General features: G+C 49.0%; 1 protein-coding gene across 15 annotated transcripts in view; it reads left to right on the forward strand.

The window, feature by feature from the left end:
* PACSIN3 (protein kinase C and casein kinase substrate in neurons 3) overlaps positions 1-14,597 on the forward strand; it is a 28,844-nt gene extending 14,247 nt beyond the window's left edge. For 2 of the 15 annotated variants that reach the window (XM_077286807.1, XM_077286810.1), the window contains exons 2-12: positions 359-410; positions 3,041-3,132; positions 3,973-4,129; positions 5,811-6,046; positions 7,174-7,329; positions 7,689-7,864; positions 8,073-8,193; positions 9,241-9,380; positions 9,919-9,981; positions 11,504-11,661; positions 13,756-14,597. In XM_077286807.1, coding sequence (XP_077142922.1) covers positions 3,088-3,132; positions 3,973-4,129; positions 5,811-6,046; positions 7,174-7,329; positions 7,689-7,864; positions 8,073-8,193; positions 9,241-9,380; positions 9,919-9,981; positions 11,504-11,661; positions 13,756-13,871 — 1,368 coding nt within the window. In that variant the 5' untranslated portion in view covers positions 359-410; positions 3,041-3,087 and the 3' untranslated portion in view covers positions 13,872-14,597. Of the gene's footprint in view, positions 1-189; positions 215-358; positions 490-3,040; positions 3,133-3,972; positions 4,130-5,810; positions 6,047-7,173; positions 7,330-7,688; positions 7,865-8,072; positions 8,194-9,240; positions 9,381-9,918; positions 9,982-11,503; positions 11,662-11,712; positions 12,266-13,755 lie in introns of those variants that run through there. The other 13 variants (XM_077286814.1, XM_077286816.1, XM_077286813.1 and 10 more) reach the window with 11 other exon arrangements.
* The last annotated feature ends 5,359 nt before the right edge of the window (positions 14,598-19,956 follow it).

Here is a 19,956-nt window from a genome sequence, read left to right on the forward strand (position 1 = left end):
TTGGATGATGCAGGGTATTAGGGAGCCAGCGTTGCCCTAAGTGTCCGCACCGGTCGGGCCGCTCCCATTTTGAGCCCTTTATGATTAAGCCGTCTGGTGTAATTGGTTCCTCAGATGTCGGTGAGGTGTCGCCGTCTGCAATTTAGGATCCCATGTCGCCTCTCGGTCCCGGGCTCCGGACCACTCCCTGTGGGGGTTTCATGAGTCACTTGCTGTAAGGAGGGGGTTATGCAGCATCACTGGGGTGTCATGTTGGCCAGTGCTATATTGGGGTCTCCATATTTATAGAGCGTCATGTGAGGAGCGTGCGAGCTCCGTGTGCAGCTGCCCCTGACCGCTCATCATCTTCTCTCTGCAGGTCTGAGCTCGCCCGTCCCTCCCTCTGCAGGAGCTCATCGTCTGGCTGCAAGGTACGTGCCCTGAATACTGAGGGGTCTGCACACTCCGGATCGGGGGTCCATGCACTGCACATCACATCCTGTTCCTCCGGTAAGGCTGCACCTCGCTGATTTACACGGGGGTCCGACAGATCCTAGAATCTGCAGCTGCGTCCCCCCTGCCGTCTCCTGTCCATCAGCAGAACCACGAGCGGCAGGATCTGCGGTGTCAGTGTCCCCGACGGTCACCATTGTGGATACTGGTAGATCAGGATCTCCGTACTTATCCTTGGGGGGCCAGTAAAGTTTGTAAAAGTTGGGGTCTGGAGAATGCAATCATCCGCAGGTCGGGAGTCACGGATTCCTGGAATTACTTGTATGCACTCTATAGGTTTTTATATTTTTTTGCTATTTGACTTTTTGCTCACATTCCTCTGGAAATAGGAAAGTCCCTGGGGCGCCCTTGGCTAAAGTCTTGGTAGTTTGGGGAGGACATCACTTGTGGGGGTGCAATACTGGATGTCATATAGGTCACAGAATTGCCAATCAGAACTTCAGGAAAGTTGGATGACTGCTCTGTGTGTAGCAAGAACAGCAATAATGCAACCTAAACTTAGTTCTTATTTGTTTTTAATCCCCTCTCCCTAAGATGAGGGGGATACCTAGGACCCCCACACCCACCCCGAGAAGCAGCCTCTATGTAGCCCCCACGATTAGAGATGTATTGGGCTTTCTCCATCAGTGTCCTAGACAATGAATGGAGCAAAGGTTGAACTTTGCTTTAAGGTTTTTGCAAATCTGTTGAGAGAGATATATATTTTACAAATCATGGGGAGTGACTGTACGGACCCCAAAGATGAGGCCACTTCTCTCCAGGGGACGATAAATGCACAACTTACCATAGATGTCTGCACTGCCGACACGGGTGTTTTGGGCCGTGTATTGTGATGCCCATTGTGTGTGTTGGGGGGGCAGTTCTGACCTTTCCGGATTTCGATCTTCCTCGCCGTCCCCCATCTCAGGCCGGTGGGTGTCAGTAATGGGGAGGCGGGGGCGCACTCATGGCTGGCAGCAGGTGCTGATATTTTAGGCCTGTGTTCAATGTTTATTTTGGGAGTGAGAACAGTTTCCGTTCTTGGATCGTTTGCTCATTTAATAACGAGGAGGCTGAGGAATCTCTGAAGCCAATACAAGGGATGGCGTCTCTGACCAGACCCCTGGGTCTTTATAGTGGGGTACAATCGGACCGCGGGGGTGGGGGGACATCTCTAAATAAATGTCCCACTCGGGCCAAGGAATATAGTGCGAGGAGTGACCAATGTGACGCAGCAGCTGCCATAGGGGGTGACGTGTAATATCCGGGCCCAGGGGTCCGTTCTATACGGTCACTGCAGGAGAAGACCCCCCTATGTGGTTATATAGGAGGCTACTTCCCTAAACTTGTCTGGAAACTTGTGTCCTGGTCTTAAAGGAGATGTCACATTGGGCCGAGCAGATTAGTAAATGGTTTCTGGGATAGGATTTGGTATAGTTTTTATTCACTTTAATCCCCACTTGCTCTTCGCTCAGGAGTCCAGTGGGCGGTCCTACTCGGTGATTGACAGCTTTCTCCCTATGCACAGATCTGTCATTCTAGTTTTGGGGTCCGGTGGGCTCTTCAGTAAATGACTAAATCCTTTAGTTTACAACTAATCTGAGCCTTGCCGGGGCCCAATAATGTAAATCGTACACAGGACCCGACGGTGGCCGCCATTACCGGACTTTGATGTCACATTGCAGCAGCCCAGATGTCGTAAAAGCTGTCAGGGTTTGCTGAGATTTGTAGTTCCACAAAACTGTAGTGCTGCTACTTTCCGACCACTCGTGAAATGGCACCTCCATGGCCAAACTCTCCTTGTCACCATATATACCCGCCATTGCTCCTCTTGCAAATCGTTTCTGCTCAGTTCTGCCTGTGTACGACTGCGCTGTACATGATAAACGCACAACCTGGCGGTGCAGAAACAATCAGCTAGATTTTGCTGCCGACAATAAGAAAAAAATGCAATGAATGTTTGAGCTGCAAAAAAAGTGTAAAGAGGTTCTGCAGCGATGTGCGTGGTGCTGACGGGTGTGAGTCATGTCCCCCTCAGAAGTGGCGTCCGCTCTGATCGCGTGCAGCCGCTTCTGTCACATTGAGGTCGGATCTTCGGCTTTTTGGTGCAGGATGTGCACATTATCAAGCCCCTTAGAAATTGGCAAAGGGGTCTTCCTCATCAGGAGGTGCGAGGCGCTGCTGACGCTCTGTCGCTATGATGTATCTGTTTTATTCTAAATCATTGGGCACAGAACTTGCCACAGCAGATATAGCGGTGAAGACCAGCCTTACATCTAGGGGTGCCCCTGGGCTCCTGCAGCAGAACGAGCCTTGCATCTAGGGGTGCACCGTTGTCCCCGGCTCCTCCTGCAGCGAGACGAGCCTTACATCTAGGGGTGCACCCCGGCTCCTCCTGCAGCAGGACGAGTCCTGTCTGCAATTCTTCCTCTGGGAATTTGTGGTGTTGATGACGGGTCCTCGGTGCGGTCGCAGTAATCTGTGGGTACAGGGGATTGCATAGTCTTTTGCTCATCGGACCGGTATCCACATTAATTCTCTTCTTACCTTTTTCTTTTTTTCCCTCCAGTGTTCATCTAATCTGCAAAAATTCTGTGCTGCAAGAAATCCGCGGTCATGACCGACGACGGGGGTGGCCCTGCTGGGGGCAGCTTCTGGGAGGTGAGTGCACATGGGCTCCTAAAAATATAGAAGATGTCTTTGATCCTGTCCGTCATCCGCAAAACAATGGACTCCCATGGAGGAGCCCCACGGAAGCCGTGGTCTTAGGTTTGCCGGCGGTATCTGCTTTAAAGTTCCCCGGTCAGCAGGATTGTGCACAGTGACTACAGACAGTGTCAGGTCTGCCCCATTATACTGATTACACCTATACCTGGTGATGAAATCTGTCTGGTTGTTGTGTGGGTTTTTTTTTTTCTTTATCTTCAGTTTTTAGTTAATGATTTGCTCGTGCTCCAGGGTGGGGCTGTGGGCGGGGTCTTCATGTGGTTCCCCGCCCTGGAGCACGGGCATATCATTACCTAAAAACTGAAGGTAGATTAAAAAACAACCACAAGACAGATTTCATAGCCAGGTATCAGTGTAATCAGTATAACGGTGCCGACCTGACACTGTAGGTTACTGGGCAGTTTAATACTGCTCCATTATGAACAACTACCACAAAGGTGTGAAGACCGCCTTAAAGGGGGTGTCTGAGATGGATGTTCATGTTAGGTTCTGGCACCGCTCCCGCTGGTCGTACACTGTATGGACAGAACCTGAACGTCCCTGCTCTTCTCACCGTGTAGTGGGAGCTGAAAGCGAATTCTTGTCCTGGCTAAAGAGATCCTTCTGCCAAATGCAATGTCAGAGGCTCTAGAGAAACTTATGGATTACACAATCTTCTATCTGTGTCTCAGTAGATCGCCATGTCCCCCTCCACCTCACTGTCTGCAGCAGGAGCCTCTCCCTTCTCCATTCTTTCGGCAGTGGGATCACGCAGCTGTTTCTACCTTTCTCTAGGCCGGTAACTACCGCCGCACCGTAAAGCGGATCGAGGACGGGAACCGGCTGTGTAATGACCTGGTCACCTGTTTCAGAGAGAGGGCCAAAATTGAGAAGAGTTATGCCCAACAACTGACGGACTGGAGCCGCAAATGGAAGGGCAGCTTGGAAAAGGGTAAGAGGTGGGAAAACGTGAGACGACTATCTGAGCAATCCTTAAGATGGGCTATGACCTCGGGGGGCAGGGGGTCCAGAGAACATCCAGGCATCTTATGGCCTCAGGTCTGGAGAACTGGCCAGGCGTCCCCTCCATAGGGTTATATGGCCTCAGGGGTTCTGGAGAACAGGCCAGGCATCCCCTTCGTAGGGCTATGGCCTCGGGTCTGGAGAATGGGCCAGACGTCCCCGCCTTTTGGCTGCTGGCCGCCCGTGATCTCTTATCCTGGATGTAAAATGTTGTGGGGTGAACTCCCTTGGGGGCACTGTAGATGTGTTGCTGTATTTCCGCTTCAATAGGTGGTGGCCCCGTGTGCTCAGACCCTGGAAGGGCCCAAAATCTCTTCTCCTTGCAGTAGAGGGTTGTGGTAAAGGGGCCCAGACAAGACTTTATGGTAACTGGCACCTGTAGAAGGTGAATGTGGGCGCAGGGACGAGTGCAGTAAACCCTAATCCTTGTTGCATCGTGTGATCTTTCCGTAAATAAGATCCGGTAAGTGGTGAATCCGGTTCCTCCAGTTCTGTGGCGTCTGACACGACCCGAGTGCTTCCTTACCGTCTCTGTAAAGCCCAGGGGATCTGACTGTCAAACGACATAGAAAAGTGAAGAAAAATGTGCCTGCCTTACAAGCTGATGTCAGGCCCGGACACATCTGTCGCTGGGCCCCGGAGCCAGTGATGACACGCCGTAGGGACTACGCTGTGCAACCTGAGACTGATGCACATGTACAGAAAAATGCAGCAGCCCAATGCTGAACTCCTGTAGCCACTACAACCCCCCCATCCTCTCGGTACTCCTTGCACGACTACTGCTTTGTGCACAGTGCTGGCAGGCGGTCACATACTGCAGCCTATTGTCAGGTGCTGTCCTCCTTCAGCCGCCGCTGATTAAGACCAGGAGGAGCAAAGAGACTGCCAGCTCACTGAGGAGTCAGATTACAGCTGCCTATTCAGATCGCTGAAGGAGGGAAGAGAAGGATGGATTTATCACTACAGTTCGCTGCTACACAAATCAATACAGCTGTATAATGGTCTTTATGCTGCATCTTTCTCGTAAGTGTTTTATTTCACCCCAGAGCTAGATTCACAGCCACACTGCTCAGGGAATTATAAAGGACTATCCAGTGTGGTTGTGAATCCAGCTCTGGAGTGAGATAAAATACTTATTAGAAAGCAGCAGCTGGGTGGTCCATATATAGAAGAACTGATCAGTGAATCCTTCATTGGGCTGAGATACTATCATTTCCATAATTCATCTTCTGATTTTGTTTTAATTCCAGTGCAGGATTCATGGCTCAGTATTGCTAATTTCTCCATGCTGCTGCTTTCTATGAAGTGTTATTTCACCCTAGCTTGATTAACAACTAAACTGTTTAGTTTGCTGTATAATTTCCTCCTTCCTGCTGCTTTCTAATTGGTGATTTTTATCCCTGCCCAGTGCAGCGTTCACAGCTACAATGCTCAGTACTGTTGTAACATGGCTGAGAGAACAAAACTAGTGAAAGCTGCTGGCTATGTCATATAATATCTGGTAATAGTGTTATTCCTCATGGTCACAGGACTGCGTATTCTGAATAGTCAGGTGACGCGTACAATCTAACTAGTAGATGATGTAATGTTTGCCCCCTCACTGCCTGCAGGTCCTCAGTACGGCACCCTGGAGAAAGCTTGGAACGCTTTCCTCACCGCTGCAGATGCCCTCAGCGAGATCCACACTGAGCTGAGGAATCAACTATGGGATGAAGACAGCGGGAAGGTGCGGGACTGGCAGAAGGAAGCCTACCACAAGCAGATGATCGGAGGCTTTCGAGAGACTAAGGAGTCGGAGGATGGGTTCAGCAAAGCGCAGAAACCCTGGGTGAAGAAACTTAAAGATGTAAGTGTCCTATGCTACAAATACATTGGGGGGGTGGAGTGAGAAGTCTGAGTAATTTCACCAATGCCCCATTGGAGGTGGCTTCCAAAACGTTTAGCCTTCGTTACACAGCTCAACGCTTCTGTATAATATCCATGCTGCTGATTTCTAGTAAGTGTTGGCTCTCATCTCGGAGCTTGATTCATGGTTACATTCCTCAGTACTGGACAACGTCCTCCCTCCTGTTATCTAGTGCTTTGTCTCATCCCTTTGCTGGAATCATGGGTATAAACCTGGGTACTTCTGTATAATATCCTCCATACTATCACTTTCTAGTAACTTAATCTCATCCCAGTGCTGGATTCACAGCTACACAGCCCAGGGCATGTCATAACGAACTGACAGCAGATGTTCACTACGGTATACATGGTGGATGTATAGTAGAGCTCGAAAATACTGTTAGGAGAGGTGATTGTAATCCCCGTCCAGATCGATGGGAATTCTGACCTGCTCTTCAGACAGTGATGTGTCAAGGCCCCGTTCTTGATTGGGGGGGGCTACATATACAGATTCATATTTATATTTTATTTTTTTCTCCTTTTTCTTTACCCCGAGAAGTTTAGTGATTGGGAGTGATCGCCTCCATTTCCTGCACAAGTGCTCTAAAAATATTCCCATTAGGAAATCGCTGAGTTTGTTTCCCTGGAAGTTTATAAAACTCTTGTCCTGTGTCTTGGGAGTGGGACTGTGGGACCAGACAAGGTGACCGCCGGGTGACATTAAATTGTGCATGCTGCTAATGTATAAATGCTGGGAATCTGTGGCCGAGATGGTGCCACTTGGGAAATGGTTTCTCCTTTTTAAAGTTTCCTTCCTTCTTGGAGAAGAAAATTTGTCTAAACTGTAATTTTTTTTTTGTTTGTTCACCTGGAAACAATCAGCAAGTTGTTGTGCATCTGGCTTAATGTGTCTTCTATAATTCAAGTGCATAATGCCGCCCTCCAGAGAGCGGCCTCTGGTCTCGTCTCTGCCCGTAGCTCCCGGTATCGGTCACACAACACCTGTTCCATGGAACATGATCACAAAATTGGTTGCATTTATTTTTTTTTCTAAAACAATCCTTTTCATTTTTTTTTTTTACTTTACAGGTCGAGACAGCTAAAAAGCGTTACCACGCGGCCCGGAAGGACGAGCGGTCGGCACAAGTGCGAGAGGATCATTCAAAGGCTGACGCCTCCGTGTCACAAGAGCAAGTCCGCAAATTACAGGAACGGGTGGAGCGGAGCAGCCAGGAGGCGGAGAAGGTCAGAAGCCGAGAGATCCTCTTGAAAGGCTTCTCCCTAGGACAGGTCCTCACCATCGGATCATGGCGCCCCCACTGATCGGCTGGGTGACCAGTGTACTGTGGCGGGTCAGCACAGCTCTTTACACTGTGTAGTGGCCGTTCTCGGTACTGCAGCTCAGATCACTCACTTCAATGGGAGTTGAGCTGCAGTACTGAGAACTGACTCTACACGGTGCACTCTTGGTCGCCTCTGATCCCGTATATTGGCCTCTCCTAAGTGTGTGTGTGTGTGTGTGTGTTTTTTTTTTTTTTTTTTTTGGTGCAGCATCTTTCCCCTAAGAGTAAACCTAATTTTGCTTTGCCCTGAACGTGTCGCAGGAGAAGGGTGTGTACGAGAAAGCCCTGGATGAGCTGAACCGATACAACCCCCGCTACATGGAGGACATGGAGCAGCAATTCGAGAGCTGCCAGGAGGCCGAGCAGAAGAGACTTCGCTTCTTTAAAGAGATGCTGCTGGATTTTCACAAACACCTTGATCTCTCCAGCAAAGACAGGTAATGCCAGGGAAGCGCTGTCTGGGGTCCTGGGGCGGCGCTGTCCGAACACTCGGCCACTTCTGGATTTTCTGTCCATAGAACACTGACCTTTCTGGGCAGAAATATCTGCCTATACATCCTAAACCTGCTCCGGCCCCTCGTGGCTCTCCCGTGGTTACGTGGCCGGCGCTCTTGCTTTGATCACATTTTCTTTGCTCTCTTGCAGCTTCAATGCTTTGTACCGCGACCTCCACCAGGGCATCGGGGCGGCTGACGATCAGCAGGACCTGAAATGGTGGAGGAACACCCACGGGCCGGGCATGGCTATGAACTGGCCACAGTTTGAGGTACCGTCCGTACTTGTTTGGTTACTTGTTAGGTTTTGATATTGCATCTCTGCCCTATTAAAGTGATTGGGATGCAATACCTCATGCAACCTGTGGACAGCTGTGGCACTGTTCTTGGACTGCTGTGAAACCAATGTTCCTGTGCTGCTCTTGGCTTCTCGCATTTTGTTTTTCTCAAGCTACAAGAAATCTGACTTCAGTTTTATCCCAGCTGAGTTTAAAGGGTTTTCTCGGACTTAAATATTGATGACCGATCCTTAGGATAACTGGGTGGGGGTCCAAGATCTCCACCAATCAGATGATTATGGCTCCAGCAATCACTGGATGTACAATGACCGAATCGGCGCCGCTCCATACACCGTGTAGTGGCCGTGCTCTGTACTGCGGCTCTGCTCCCATTCACTTCAGTATGAGAACGGCCATTTCCTCGGTATGGAGTTACATGGTCATTGCCGCAGCTGTAACCAGTTGATTATTGGTGATTCCGGCTGCGGGATCTGATATTCAGGACCTGTCCTGAGGCCTCGTGACTGGCGGCAGACCCCTTTAACAGTCCGGTTAGCGGATATCCCCCGGTTGGGGTTCTGTTTGCTTTTTTCTAGTCACTGTGAAGTGTTCCTTCCTGATCTCCTGGTTGTGGCTTCAGTCTTCCCAGGATAAACTTCCTCCCGACCCGTAAATGGCTGTAAATAATTGTTGGAATTTGCACTTTGAAGAATTAATCAGTTTCTTGTGGGAGGGAAAAAAAACTTCCTGCAAATTTGTAAGTGTGGAGAGAAAAAAAAATCTGCTGTGGCTAAAAGTTCACCTAGGAGGGCTCTATCGTCCTGAAGCCCCCGCGGCGCTGGTGTTTGCTCTGCGGTTTGTGGGTTTCTCTTCCGTTAGTGTTAATACTGTTCTGGTATGTGGGGGACGCGATGCCTATAAGATGTGGGGGTGCAGGACGGGCACGGCACATTATATCTCAGGGGGCCATCAGCAGATACTTATGGATTTTTTTTTTTTTTTCATTTATTTATTTTTTTCCCCCTTGCACCTAAAATCCAGGAATGGTCTCCGGAGACACAAAGGCCAATCAGCAAGAAGGAGCGCAGCAGTAAAAACGTGGAGGAGGTCACCCTCACTGGCATCGTGCCAGCCAAGGATGGGGTTTCAGCCGGGACCCCCACCCAGCAGCTGAACCGCGGGTGAGTCAGCCGTTCTCCGATCCTCACCACCATTAGTGCAGATTGTCGGCGTGGCAACATCCGACCACGGGCTTCATAGGATGGGGACCCCCTTCTTGTGTATTAGAACAGCTGGAAAGCTGCAGGTGAACCTCTGCCATGACACGCTGGGAGTTGTGGTCTTTAAAGCTGTTGTCGAACTGCAACTCCGAGCATGCCGTGACCATCCGTCGCTTTCCAAGTGTTGTATAACTATCACCCCCATCATACCCTGGGTTTACAGCTGCGTCGGAGCCACAACTCCCATCCTGTTAGGGCAGTCTGTAGCCATCAGGACATGATGGGACTTAAAATCTTTCCATGGCTGGACAGTGACCTCGTGCCCTGATGGCCGCGGTTCTGCAGCAGAGCCTCAGGCTGTCGTGGCATGTCGGAGCCATGGATTTGGGAACACTATACCAGACCATGAGACTGACCAGTTTGCCCCCTTATGGTGCTGGGACGTGGGACACGGAGGGTTTGGTGTCGGTTCACGATCTGTTTGACGTCCCCCTCCCAGGTTTTCCTACGCAGATGAAGACCAGGATTTCTATGCCACTTTAACGGATAACCCACGTTCAGAGTCAGTACAGGCAGCTAGTCGGCTGCTCCCGCGAACGCGGGGTCCTTGTCTATACTTTCTCCTTGGTGGCGGGTTTCCTCGGTTGACCTCTCCTTCATGGTCCTTTTCTAATTAGAGACTACCACTTTCTCTTCACTTCTGTCCTCTGGGTGGTGATTGTTGGTTATGGGGTCACTGGGGTGTTTCTGGTGGTCAAAAAAGTCTTTATCTGGATGAGATCATCGTCCGGTTTGCTCCATTTACCCTGTAAAGAGCATTTCCCAAAAAATGCCCGACACCACCGTGCATTGGTCAAAACACCGGACATTAAGGGGTTTTCCAGGACGCAAGCATTAAAGACATTGCCTCTGTGAAGGACACACTGCCAGTGAGGTCGCATGCTGAGCTGCAATACCAGACACTGCCACGGTTGTGTGGTGGCGCCCACTTGGCTGCATAAGGTGTGGATCTACTCATTAATGGCTCTGATCCTCATTAAGGCCCCTCACACCGCCGTGTCTCTAGTAGGTGGTGACCGTTTTCATACATACTGAAAACTTACACGCACACCCATTATAATCTATGGGGCTGCGCACACGTCATGTTCACGCACGTAGACATGTCAGTTTTTCCAGCAGCACAGGCGTCATACGTCCCGCACACAGATGACATAAATGTGAATCTGTGTGACAGATGTTTGTGTTAGATGTGCAAAGATGGAGTAGAGCATGTCCGTGGGATACATAGTCGGTGCCGTGCGTGTGAAGTTTTCTGTACTTGTAATTGGCTTATAAATTAAGAAAATTTGGGGTCTCCCTATTTTTAATTGCCAGCAGAGGCTAAGCAGGCCAATATTAGTAGGCTGGGAAGGGGCCATGGATATTGTCCCCTTCCAAGACTAAGACCAGGTCATAGCTGTTTGCTTGTGCTTGCCCTCAGCTGGTTATTGAAAATGGGGAACTTTTTTTTTTTTTTTTTTTTTTCCCCCCCCCTCATTTATTAGCTAAATACATGTACAGTAATCTACACAGGGCACTAATTTATAACCTCTGACATCTTCTCTGTTAGCACATTTAACACCTAAACATCTGTAACGTGTATTCTGCGCGCTATTCCAGTATGTGGCACACGGATGGTTCATACGGACACGAACGTCACCAGTACTGGAAATATTAGGATGTGTGAAGGAACTTCTGCCTGGAGCTGGCGGCTCTGGCTGCAATGGAGCCGGCACAGGTTAGACAATGCCCCCTGGGAGGAAGGCCCACAAGTCTCCTTTCCTCCGGGCGCCTCCTGTACTGTTGGTTGCAGAATCCCCTTAGATTCCGATTTGGGGAAAAATCTGCACAAACGAGGCCTAAGGTTCCCCCGTTGTGTCCATCCTGGAAAACTCCTTAAGAACGTCTTTTCTCTGGGAGTTGTTGGGTGACGTCCCTCCCGGTCTATACGGGCTTGTATCATGCGCGCGGACGCATTTTGGGTGGCGTTGTTCCGCAGGGTCTCTTTCATCTGCCGTAGTCATTAACCCTTGTGCTTCTTGCAGCGCTTTGAAAGATGACGGCTCAGAGTGGTCCGAAGATGAAAGTCCTAAAAAGTCACTGGACAGTAATGGTCGGGAGGCGTCACAGGTAGAGGGCGTGCGTGTGCGGGCGCTGTATGATTACACTGGACAGGAGGCTGACGAGCTGAGCTTTTCGGCAGGTATACACCACTAACCTTCCCTTAACTCCCCTCCTGTCTCCTTATCCACAGGCACGTACCCCGCACGCCCATCCTCCATCCCTGGTCAGGCCTAGTGCATGAATCCGGCAGAGCCCGCAGGCTGGCATCCTGCATGGTGCACGCACCTCGCTACCACGTTCTCCACCCACCATTAACACCGCACTAATTACTGTACTAATGTCAGCCACGCGACGCTGGCACCGGAGGAGACGCCACTCCGGTCATCCAACACGTGTGGTGCAGAGAATACCGCAAATCTGTCCTCATTCAGTCAGAAAATCCAAAAATGGCGCCACCCCTGTCTTTAGGGTGTATGTGGTATTACAACTTGGCCTTCCAGGAGGGGATCTGCAGATCTGTTCTCTGGATCTCTGCAGCTCCCAGCGGTCTGACCCTGAGCTAACCACAGGAGCTGAGCTGCAATAAACACAGCAGGGTGGCGCTGTTCTTGGAATCCCACACAACCAATTTAAAGGGAAACTCCTCCCCTCGGAGCCTTTAATATCTCTGCTACTTAAAAGGTTGTAAGTGACCTCCTGTTTATGGAATGGGGGGAACTGTCTGATAACTGGGGGTCCTCGGACTCCTGAGAACGGGGCTGGGGCACCTCTGCTGCATTCATTTCCATGGGGCTGCTCTTTTGTCCTCGAACTTAATGGAGCGGAGGCATCATCGGTCCCTTCCAGGAGGGGATCTGCAGATCTGTTCTCTGGATCGCTGCAGCTCCCAGCAGTCGGATCCTGAGCGATCAGTAAGATCTGGACAATCCCTTGTAACTTTATTACCTCCTGTATTGTGCGCTGTTCACACGGCTCCTCTGAGGCTTCCAGAATGTTTTTTTTTTTTTTCCTTCTCTCCGCTGCTTCACTGACCATCAACAGATGACTGGTTTATTAGATGTGTGGCGATTGGTTATAAATGGCGCTTCGCTGTCTACATGCCCATACACCTCAGTGGGAAGGCTGCCCGGGGGTCCATACTGAAGGATTGGACTTTCCTATATGAACACGCATGCACATTCTGCTAAGCGGAGTGTGCATATGTATGGGCCGAGTTGAGGCAGCGGGATTCCTAAACTGATCTGTCATGGCCCCTTTACATGATCGGTAAAAACATGGCTCCTTTTTTGCTAAAACCAGCACCACCCCTGTCCTGAGGTTCTGCGTGGTACTGCAACTCTGCTCTGTTCACTTCTTTGGGAACATGCTGCAGTCTCAGACACGACTCCTGAGGTAGCGGTGGGAGACTGACTTAGGAAGAGGGAGGCTATGGGTCTCAATAAATCAGAATGAAGTGGATATTAAAGGCGTCTACAGCGCCACCCCTTATTGTAGGCTGCACCTGGTACTGCAATACGTGCCCCATTGTAGTGAGGGCACTGTTAATAGAAGGGCATGGAAAGATGTAGAGAGCAGCTGTGCGCAGAGATGGTGCCATTACTATAGTGACGGGGTCCCATAAATTACTTATATAGCGGATTGTAGTTACTAGTGTCCCCCCTGGAAGAATCACAAGGTAAGTGACGAATTGATCTCTCGTGCAGGCAGATTGCAGACTGGAGCGTTTGTAATGCCCTTAGAGGTCATTGGGCACCGTGCACACAGGACGAACTCTGCACACGATCTGTAAAACCTACATGAAGTTGTGCAGTTTTCTCCTTCTGCATAGATTTCTGTCTGCATTGCAATGGCTTAAAGGGGTTGTCCAGGCATGTAGTGTTGATGTAGGCCATTGATATCAGATTGTGCAGGTCCAGGCCCACATGATCAGATCTGGAACAGCGCTGTGCTATACACCATATAGTGGCCGTTCTGGGTACTGCAGCTCAGATCCATTCACTTCAATAGGAGGTGAACTACAGTACAGAGCGGGCTGTGTATGGCACTGCGCTGTTAGGATCTGTGCCCTTTATACACGTAGCCACCATGGGACCCGCAGCTCTACCGATGTGATAGTGATGGCATATTGTGACGTCCTGGACATCGCCTTTAAGTCCTGCTGTCTGTCCAATGTGAGGCCGGTGTTCTGTGTAATTCTGGTGACTTATGGCCTTGTATTCTCTCTCGTGTCCAGGAGAAGAGCTCGTGAAGCTGGGCTCTGAAGATGAGCAGGGCTGGTGCCGCGGACGTCTCCTCTCTGGGAAAACCGGACTTTATCCTGCAAACTACGTGGAGGACGTCGTGTCCTGAGTGTCCACCCCGAGCCGATCGCGGACCCTCCCAAGGACGGGGGGCTGGTCTATGAACATTGGAGACTTCTAGTGAACCCATTGCTGCTTTTACCATATTATTTTAGACATGCCGTTACACATATATATATTTTTTTTCTTAAATTGTACCCAGAAGATCTCGGTCCCCGGCTGCGGCCCGGGGATGTGCGGCGTACATAGAGTCCAGGTGAGCTCATGCGGACCGCCCACATGTATATAGCAAAGGTCCAACATACACGAAAGTTCTAACTCCAAACCCTCGTCTGATGGGACCGACCCGGACTGCAGATGATCCTCCTCCCCCGGTCTGGTGCGCACTGATGTGACAGCCCCGAGGGATTTATTTTTATACTGTCCTGCCCGTGTTTGCACAGAGGTAAAACCGTCCCTGCGAGGTGGCGGATCTATGAACCCCGCTAGATACACGGGCGATTCCCTAATAATGGGGTTCTGGGTCTCTGATTTCCCACTGGACACATCGCTGATGATATCCTGTAATCTGAGGGTTTAGTCGCGGTGACGCTAGAGATCGCTCCCTGTGTCGTGTCCCCGCTCGTTCTGCACCGTCTCGCCAATTTCGGATTCAGCATGAGACTTGTCGGGCTCGGGGCAGATCGAGCCTCTTGTGCCATCTCATCATGCAAGTGACCTTATTGTTCACAATGTATTTTCTATTTAAATGATAATAAAATCCACGTTGTTTTTACCCCGTGTGTCGGCATCTGCTAACGCCTGGGGTGGGGGGATATGTTTTACAGGTGGAATTTGGGGGGAAAAAGTCACCAAAGTAATATTGGAGTTTATACTTATAATATATGGGCCAACCACCTCCCCTGGCCGTGCACCGCTCCCCTCACCAGGTCCCCTCCGTTTTTTTTCTTCAAACACTGGTGCGAAGTGTGAGCCAACCAGGAGGTGATAAAATGTCGCACAAGTGACTAAAGCTTTGTCCAATCTGTCAGCTGCAGCCGGACCACGTGATCTCTCCACCCGGGGTCCGCAGCAGTGCGCAGCCCCCTCTGCTTCCCATCGGCCGCTCTGGTTAATTGGATGTTCTGATTGTGAGCCCCAATGATGACATGGAGCGACATAGCAGTGATTTTGATTTAAATCTGCCAAAGAATGTTGGAACCAATTTGTTTCCTGCCAGACACCACAGTTTAGGTTTTGCAATCGATTTCTACAAAGTTGATAAAAGTGGCCACTGATAAGGGGTTAAAGTCATTTTCTGAGCAGTGACACCAGGATGGCGCCACCTGGTGGTACAAGCAGGGTCTCGGGGTAGATGGCAATCAGGGTTGTGCTACAATTCGGGCGAGCAGCGTTTAAAAGACCATTCTCCTTCTAAATACGGAAAAGTTCACCGCAAGTCTACAGATCCTATTACATTGAAGCTGCCACTTTAGAGTTGCTATTTTAAAGGGATATGCCTCTACTTAAAGGGGACTTGTTGCCAGGTCCAAAATGGACAGATTTACTCTTTATTGTCTTCCAGCCGCTCCCTTTCCAAATGCGTTTGGAAATGGATGAAAATATAATTATAAATGTTTTTTCTCTAGTCACCTTCCACGACGGCATATGGAGGTTGTCTCTTTGCCCTAATGGGGAACAGGAAACACAGAGGTTAAAAGGACCTCCCACTTGCCAGTGTCTTTCCTGTTCCCCTTTGGGACAGGGAGAGGTTTTGTTTTTTTTCCCATATGCTGTAGTGGCCGGCGGCTGCAGTATGTTTTTTCTTTAGGCGGGTTTTACCTGCTTAGCCGGGCAGCTGGCGTCGCTCCGTGCCTCCCCTTATGCTGCTCCCGTCGTCCTGTATACCAGGTACCTCGGGACCCACTCCAGGCCTTCCTGCGCCCCCACGAGGGTAAAGCAGGCCTGGATCCCCAGCCGGGATCCTCTTTGAGCTTCCAGGCTTCTTCCCCTCCATGCAGCTCGGCGTTCCGGAAGTGATGTCAGCGGTCGCACGTGCGTCACTTCCGGTTTTCGTATGCTCCCTGAAGCCAGACTTCTGGGTTTTGCCGGCCGGCGTTGTCGGAGCAATGGCGTCCCACACATGGATCCCAGAGGGGGAGATTCGGCCGCTGGGGGCAGGTGCTAGGAGCGCTGCTCCATAAAAGCCTGCTGAACCACCACTGAGGTAAGACTAAAATTCTTCAGTATGGACAGTTCCTTATGCCCTGCGTCTGCAGAGCCCAGCGCTGCCCCTGCGTACTCACAGTAGCACGGGAGGTAGATCCCTTAGGGGGTTTAGCTCCTCACTCCTCTCTCCCTCTTTATTTCAGGGAGAAAGGCATACCCCTAAAGCTACCTATAGGAAGAAGTGCCCGGTCTGTGCTGTTAAATTCCCTCCTAACTGGGATAAAAAACTCTGTCAGCCATGCACTGACAGGATAATTAAAGCTGAGCAACCATTGCTACTAGATGAGATTCGCTGTCTTGTTAAACAGGAGGTACAATCTTCCTTGGCAGCTTTCACACCTCCACCTCCGCCACCACACTCCCCAGCTAAGAAAAGGAAGATCCAGGTTATTGAATCGGACTCTGATTCAGACCACTCTCAAACTTCATCTGTTGGCTGGTAAGAAAACACAGTAGTGATACTAGGATAATAAATATTGGAAAAAATATATTATTAAAATAAGTATACACTTATAGTTGATAGATCACCACCTGTGCAACAATTTTAGTGGGGGAACCACTAAAGAGAAAAACCAAAGCTCCCAGCATAAAGACCTGAACCAAATGAGAACATGACAGGGAATATAGGTAGTATTAAATTATTTTATTTATTCATTTATTAATAGCAATAGTGACAAACATAAAAAGAGAATACTGTTTAAAAATTATTATAAAAATACATATATAAATGAATTCCAAAATATGTGCACAGTAAAAAGCCGCAAAATCATAAGGTCAGCCAAATCCTCATCATATACTACAAATGGCAATTTATCCCATATGTACACTAGATATATAAAAAAGATCAATGTGTGCCAGTGAAAGAAATCACTAAAAAATCACAAAAATGATAAAAAATCAGTAAAAAATCAATCTCAAAGAGTCATGGTGACAGTGTAAAACAATATATAAAGTGCTATGTGCAACAGGTTAGTTACCACCAAAAACGCATCTAGTGCAGAGGAAGCAGCCAAAGAGGCTGAATGATTGAAAAGTGCTAAGTGCCAATGCAATGGGAATGCCAATTACTTACTATAGTGAATCGGGTGAATGATCCCGGGCTGCCAGCGGCTGAATAATGTGCACCCCGACGCGTGTTTCAGACCCGCAGTCCTTCCCCCTGACGATTGTCTTTTATCGGTAACATAACCGGCCCGTCCACTTGTAGTTGGATGATCAAGTTGAACCCCCTCAGGGTCTTAAAATTACTTCCCTTCCGGCAAGACATCACAATTTGTTAATGTTGGGTCTCAGAGATCTTCTGAGATCAAACGTGATCTCCCCGGTTCCACAATCAGAACAGGGTCTGGGACATTATTCCCGATTATTCCTGGTACCCAAACCATCAGGGGAAGTTCGGATTATTATAAATTTAAAGGGTCTGAATCAGTACGTGAAATATCGAAGATTCAAGATGGAGTCTGTAAAATCAGCCATCCCCTTAATAAATCAACACTCCTTTATGGCAACTATCGATCTAAAGGATGCATATTTCCACATTCCTATCCACCCGAGACACAGAAAATATCTCAGGTTTGCGATACAGGGAAATCACCAGGTGGAGCACTATCAGTTTGGAGTCCTCCCATTCGGCATTTCATCAGCCCCAAGGGTGTTCTCCAAAGTAATGGCAGAGGCAGTGTCCTTTATCCGGAGACAAGGGGTTTGTATAGTGCCCTATCTGGACGATCTGCTGATAGTAGCTCCTACCGAGGCAACCCTGATGTCCCATGTGTCAGCTACATTAGAGATATTGAAGTCTCTGGGTTGGATTCCGAACATGAAGAAATCTCAGCTTCAACCCTCAAAAACCAGAAAGTTTTTAGGAGTGGTTCTGGACTCTGTAAAACAAATGTCCTTTCTTCCAGACAATCACAGACTGCCATTAGTAGTAAAGATCAGGAAATACAAGGAGATGAGATCTCCTACACTCCGAGAGGGAATGTCGCTGTTAGGCTCTATGACAGCCTGCATTCAGTCGGTGGCTTGGGCTCAAGCCCACTCAAGAATTCTTCAAACCCATGTCTTAGACAATTGGGATGGTCGTCCCAGCTCACTGACCAAAAGGATTCGCACACCAGGTCGGGTGAAAGCATCCTTAACATGGTGGATGAGATCGGAAAATCTTCTCAGAGGTGTGAGTTGGGTTCAGTCCCCAATAACTACAATCAAGACGGATGCCAGCAAGAGGGGCTGGGGAGCCATGATAAATCATGTTCCTTATTAGGGTCTTTGGGACCAGACGATCAGAGGGAGATCTTCGAATTTCCGGGAACTCAAAGCGGTGGAAGAAGTTCTCTTAGCAGCAGATCGTCAGATTTCTGGCCAACATGTTCTGATACACTCAGACAACATGACCACGGTGGCTCATATCAAACACCAGGGCAGTACAAAATTCGCCAGCCTAAAGAAGGTCTCTGCTCGAATCTTTGCTTGGGCCGAAAAGCACTTACTGTCCCTGACGGCAACTCACCTGAAAGGTACTGCCAATATTCAGGCAGATTATCTGAGCCGGCGAGATATCCACCCGGGCGAATGGAGTCTGGATCTTCAAACATTCAATCTTCTAGTAAGCAGGTGGGGTCTCCCGGATGTCGACCTCTTTGCTTCCCATCAAAATGCAAAAGTCAAAACATATTTTTCCCTGAATCCAACAGGCAATCCCAGAGCAGTGGATGCTCTAGTTCAGGATTGGCATTTTCATCTAGCCTACGCATTTCCACCAATCCCAATCCTTGCAAAGGTGCTGCGGAAAATTCGGATGGAAGGGACTCCAACTATTCTGATTGCTCCATTTTGGCCCAAAAGAAGTTGGTTCAACTTGATCATCCAACTACAAGTGGACGGGCCGGTTATGTTACCGATAAAAGACAATCTCCTCTCTCAGGGGTCAGTTCTCCACTCAGATCCTCAGAAATGGAATTTAGCGGCGTGGTTTCTGAAGCCCAGGTTTTGAGAGCAAAAGGGCTATCAATCCCTGTCATAGCCAACTTACAAAAATCCAGGAAGCCAGTAACAAATGCCATTTACAATAAAATCTGGAAAAAGTTTTCATCTTTTTGCCTACCTATCCTTCCAGACCCTCTCAGGCCGGATATACCTAGGATATTAGATTTCTTACAGAAAGGCTTGGAAATTGGCCTGAAACCCAGTACTCTGAAGGTCCAGATTTCTGTGCTCAGTTCTATGTTCGATCAAGATCTAGCAGGCCATCGCTGGATCAAAAGATTCATGACCTCAGCAATCAGGATAAACCCTAGGCAACAAATCATAGTTCCTCCATGGGATCTTAACATTGTACTTCAAGGTCTTAAGGGTCCACCCTTTGAACCTCTGTCTTCCTGTTCCCCACAAAATCTTGCTTACAAAACTGTTTTTTTGGTAGCTATAACTTCAGCCAGAAGAGTGGGTGAATTACAGGCCTTATCAATAAGAGAACCTTATTTACTTTCCTTCCAAAAGTGGTCTCTGAATTTCATCGTTCTCAAGAAATCGTTCTACCTACCTTTTGCAACAAACCTGCAAACTCAGAGGAAAGGAAATTTACCACTCTGGACGTTCGTCGTATCCTGCTTCATTACTTGGATCAAACTCGAGATCTTAGAATTGATCATATCCTTTTTGTCCATTCCTCGGGGCAAAATAAGGGGAAGAAGGTAGCCAAAAATACCATTGCTACATGGATTAAAAAAGCCATGACAGAATCCTACCTTGCTCAAAATAAAATACCTCCAGTAGGGATCAAGGCCCACTCAACCAGATCTACGTCAGTTTCCTGGGCAGAAAGAGCAGGCGCATCTCCGGAGCAGATCTGCAGGGCTGCTACGTGGTCCTCACTCCACACCTTCTCTAATCATTATAGATTGGATGTATTATCCAATAAGGAT

Source organism: Ranitomeya variabilis, chromosome 2 (genome assembly GCF_051348905.1).
Source record: "Ranitomeya variabilis isolate aRanVar5 chromosome 2, aRanVar5.hap1, whole genome shotgun sequence".
NCBI lineage: Eukaryota > Metazoa > Chordata > Amphibia > Anura > Dendrobatidae > Ranitomeya > Ranitomeya variabilis.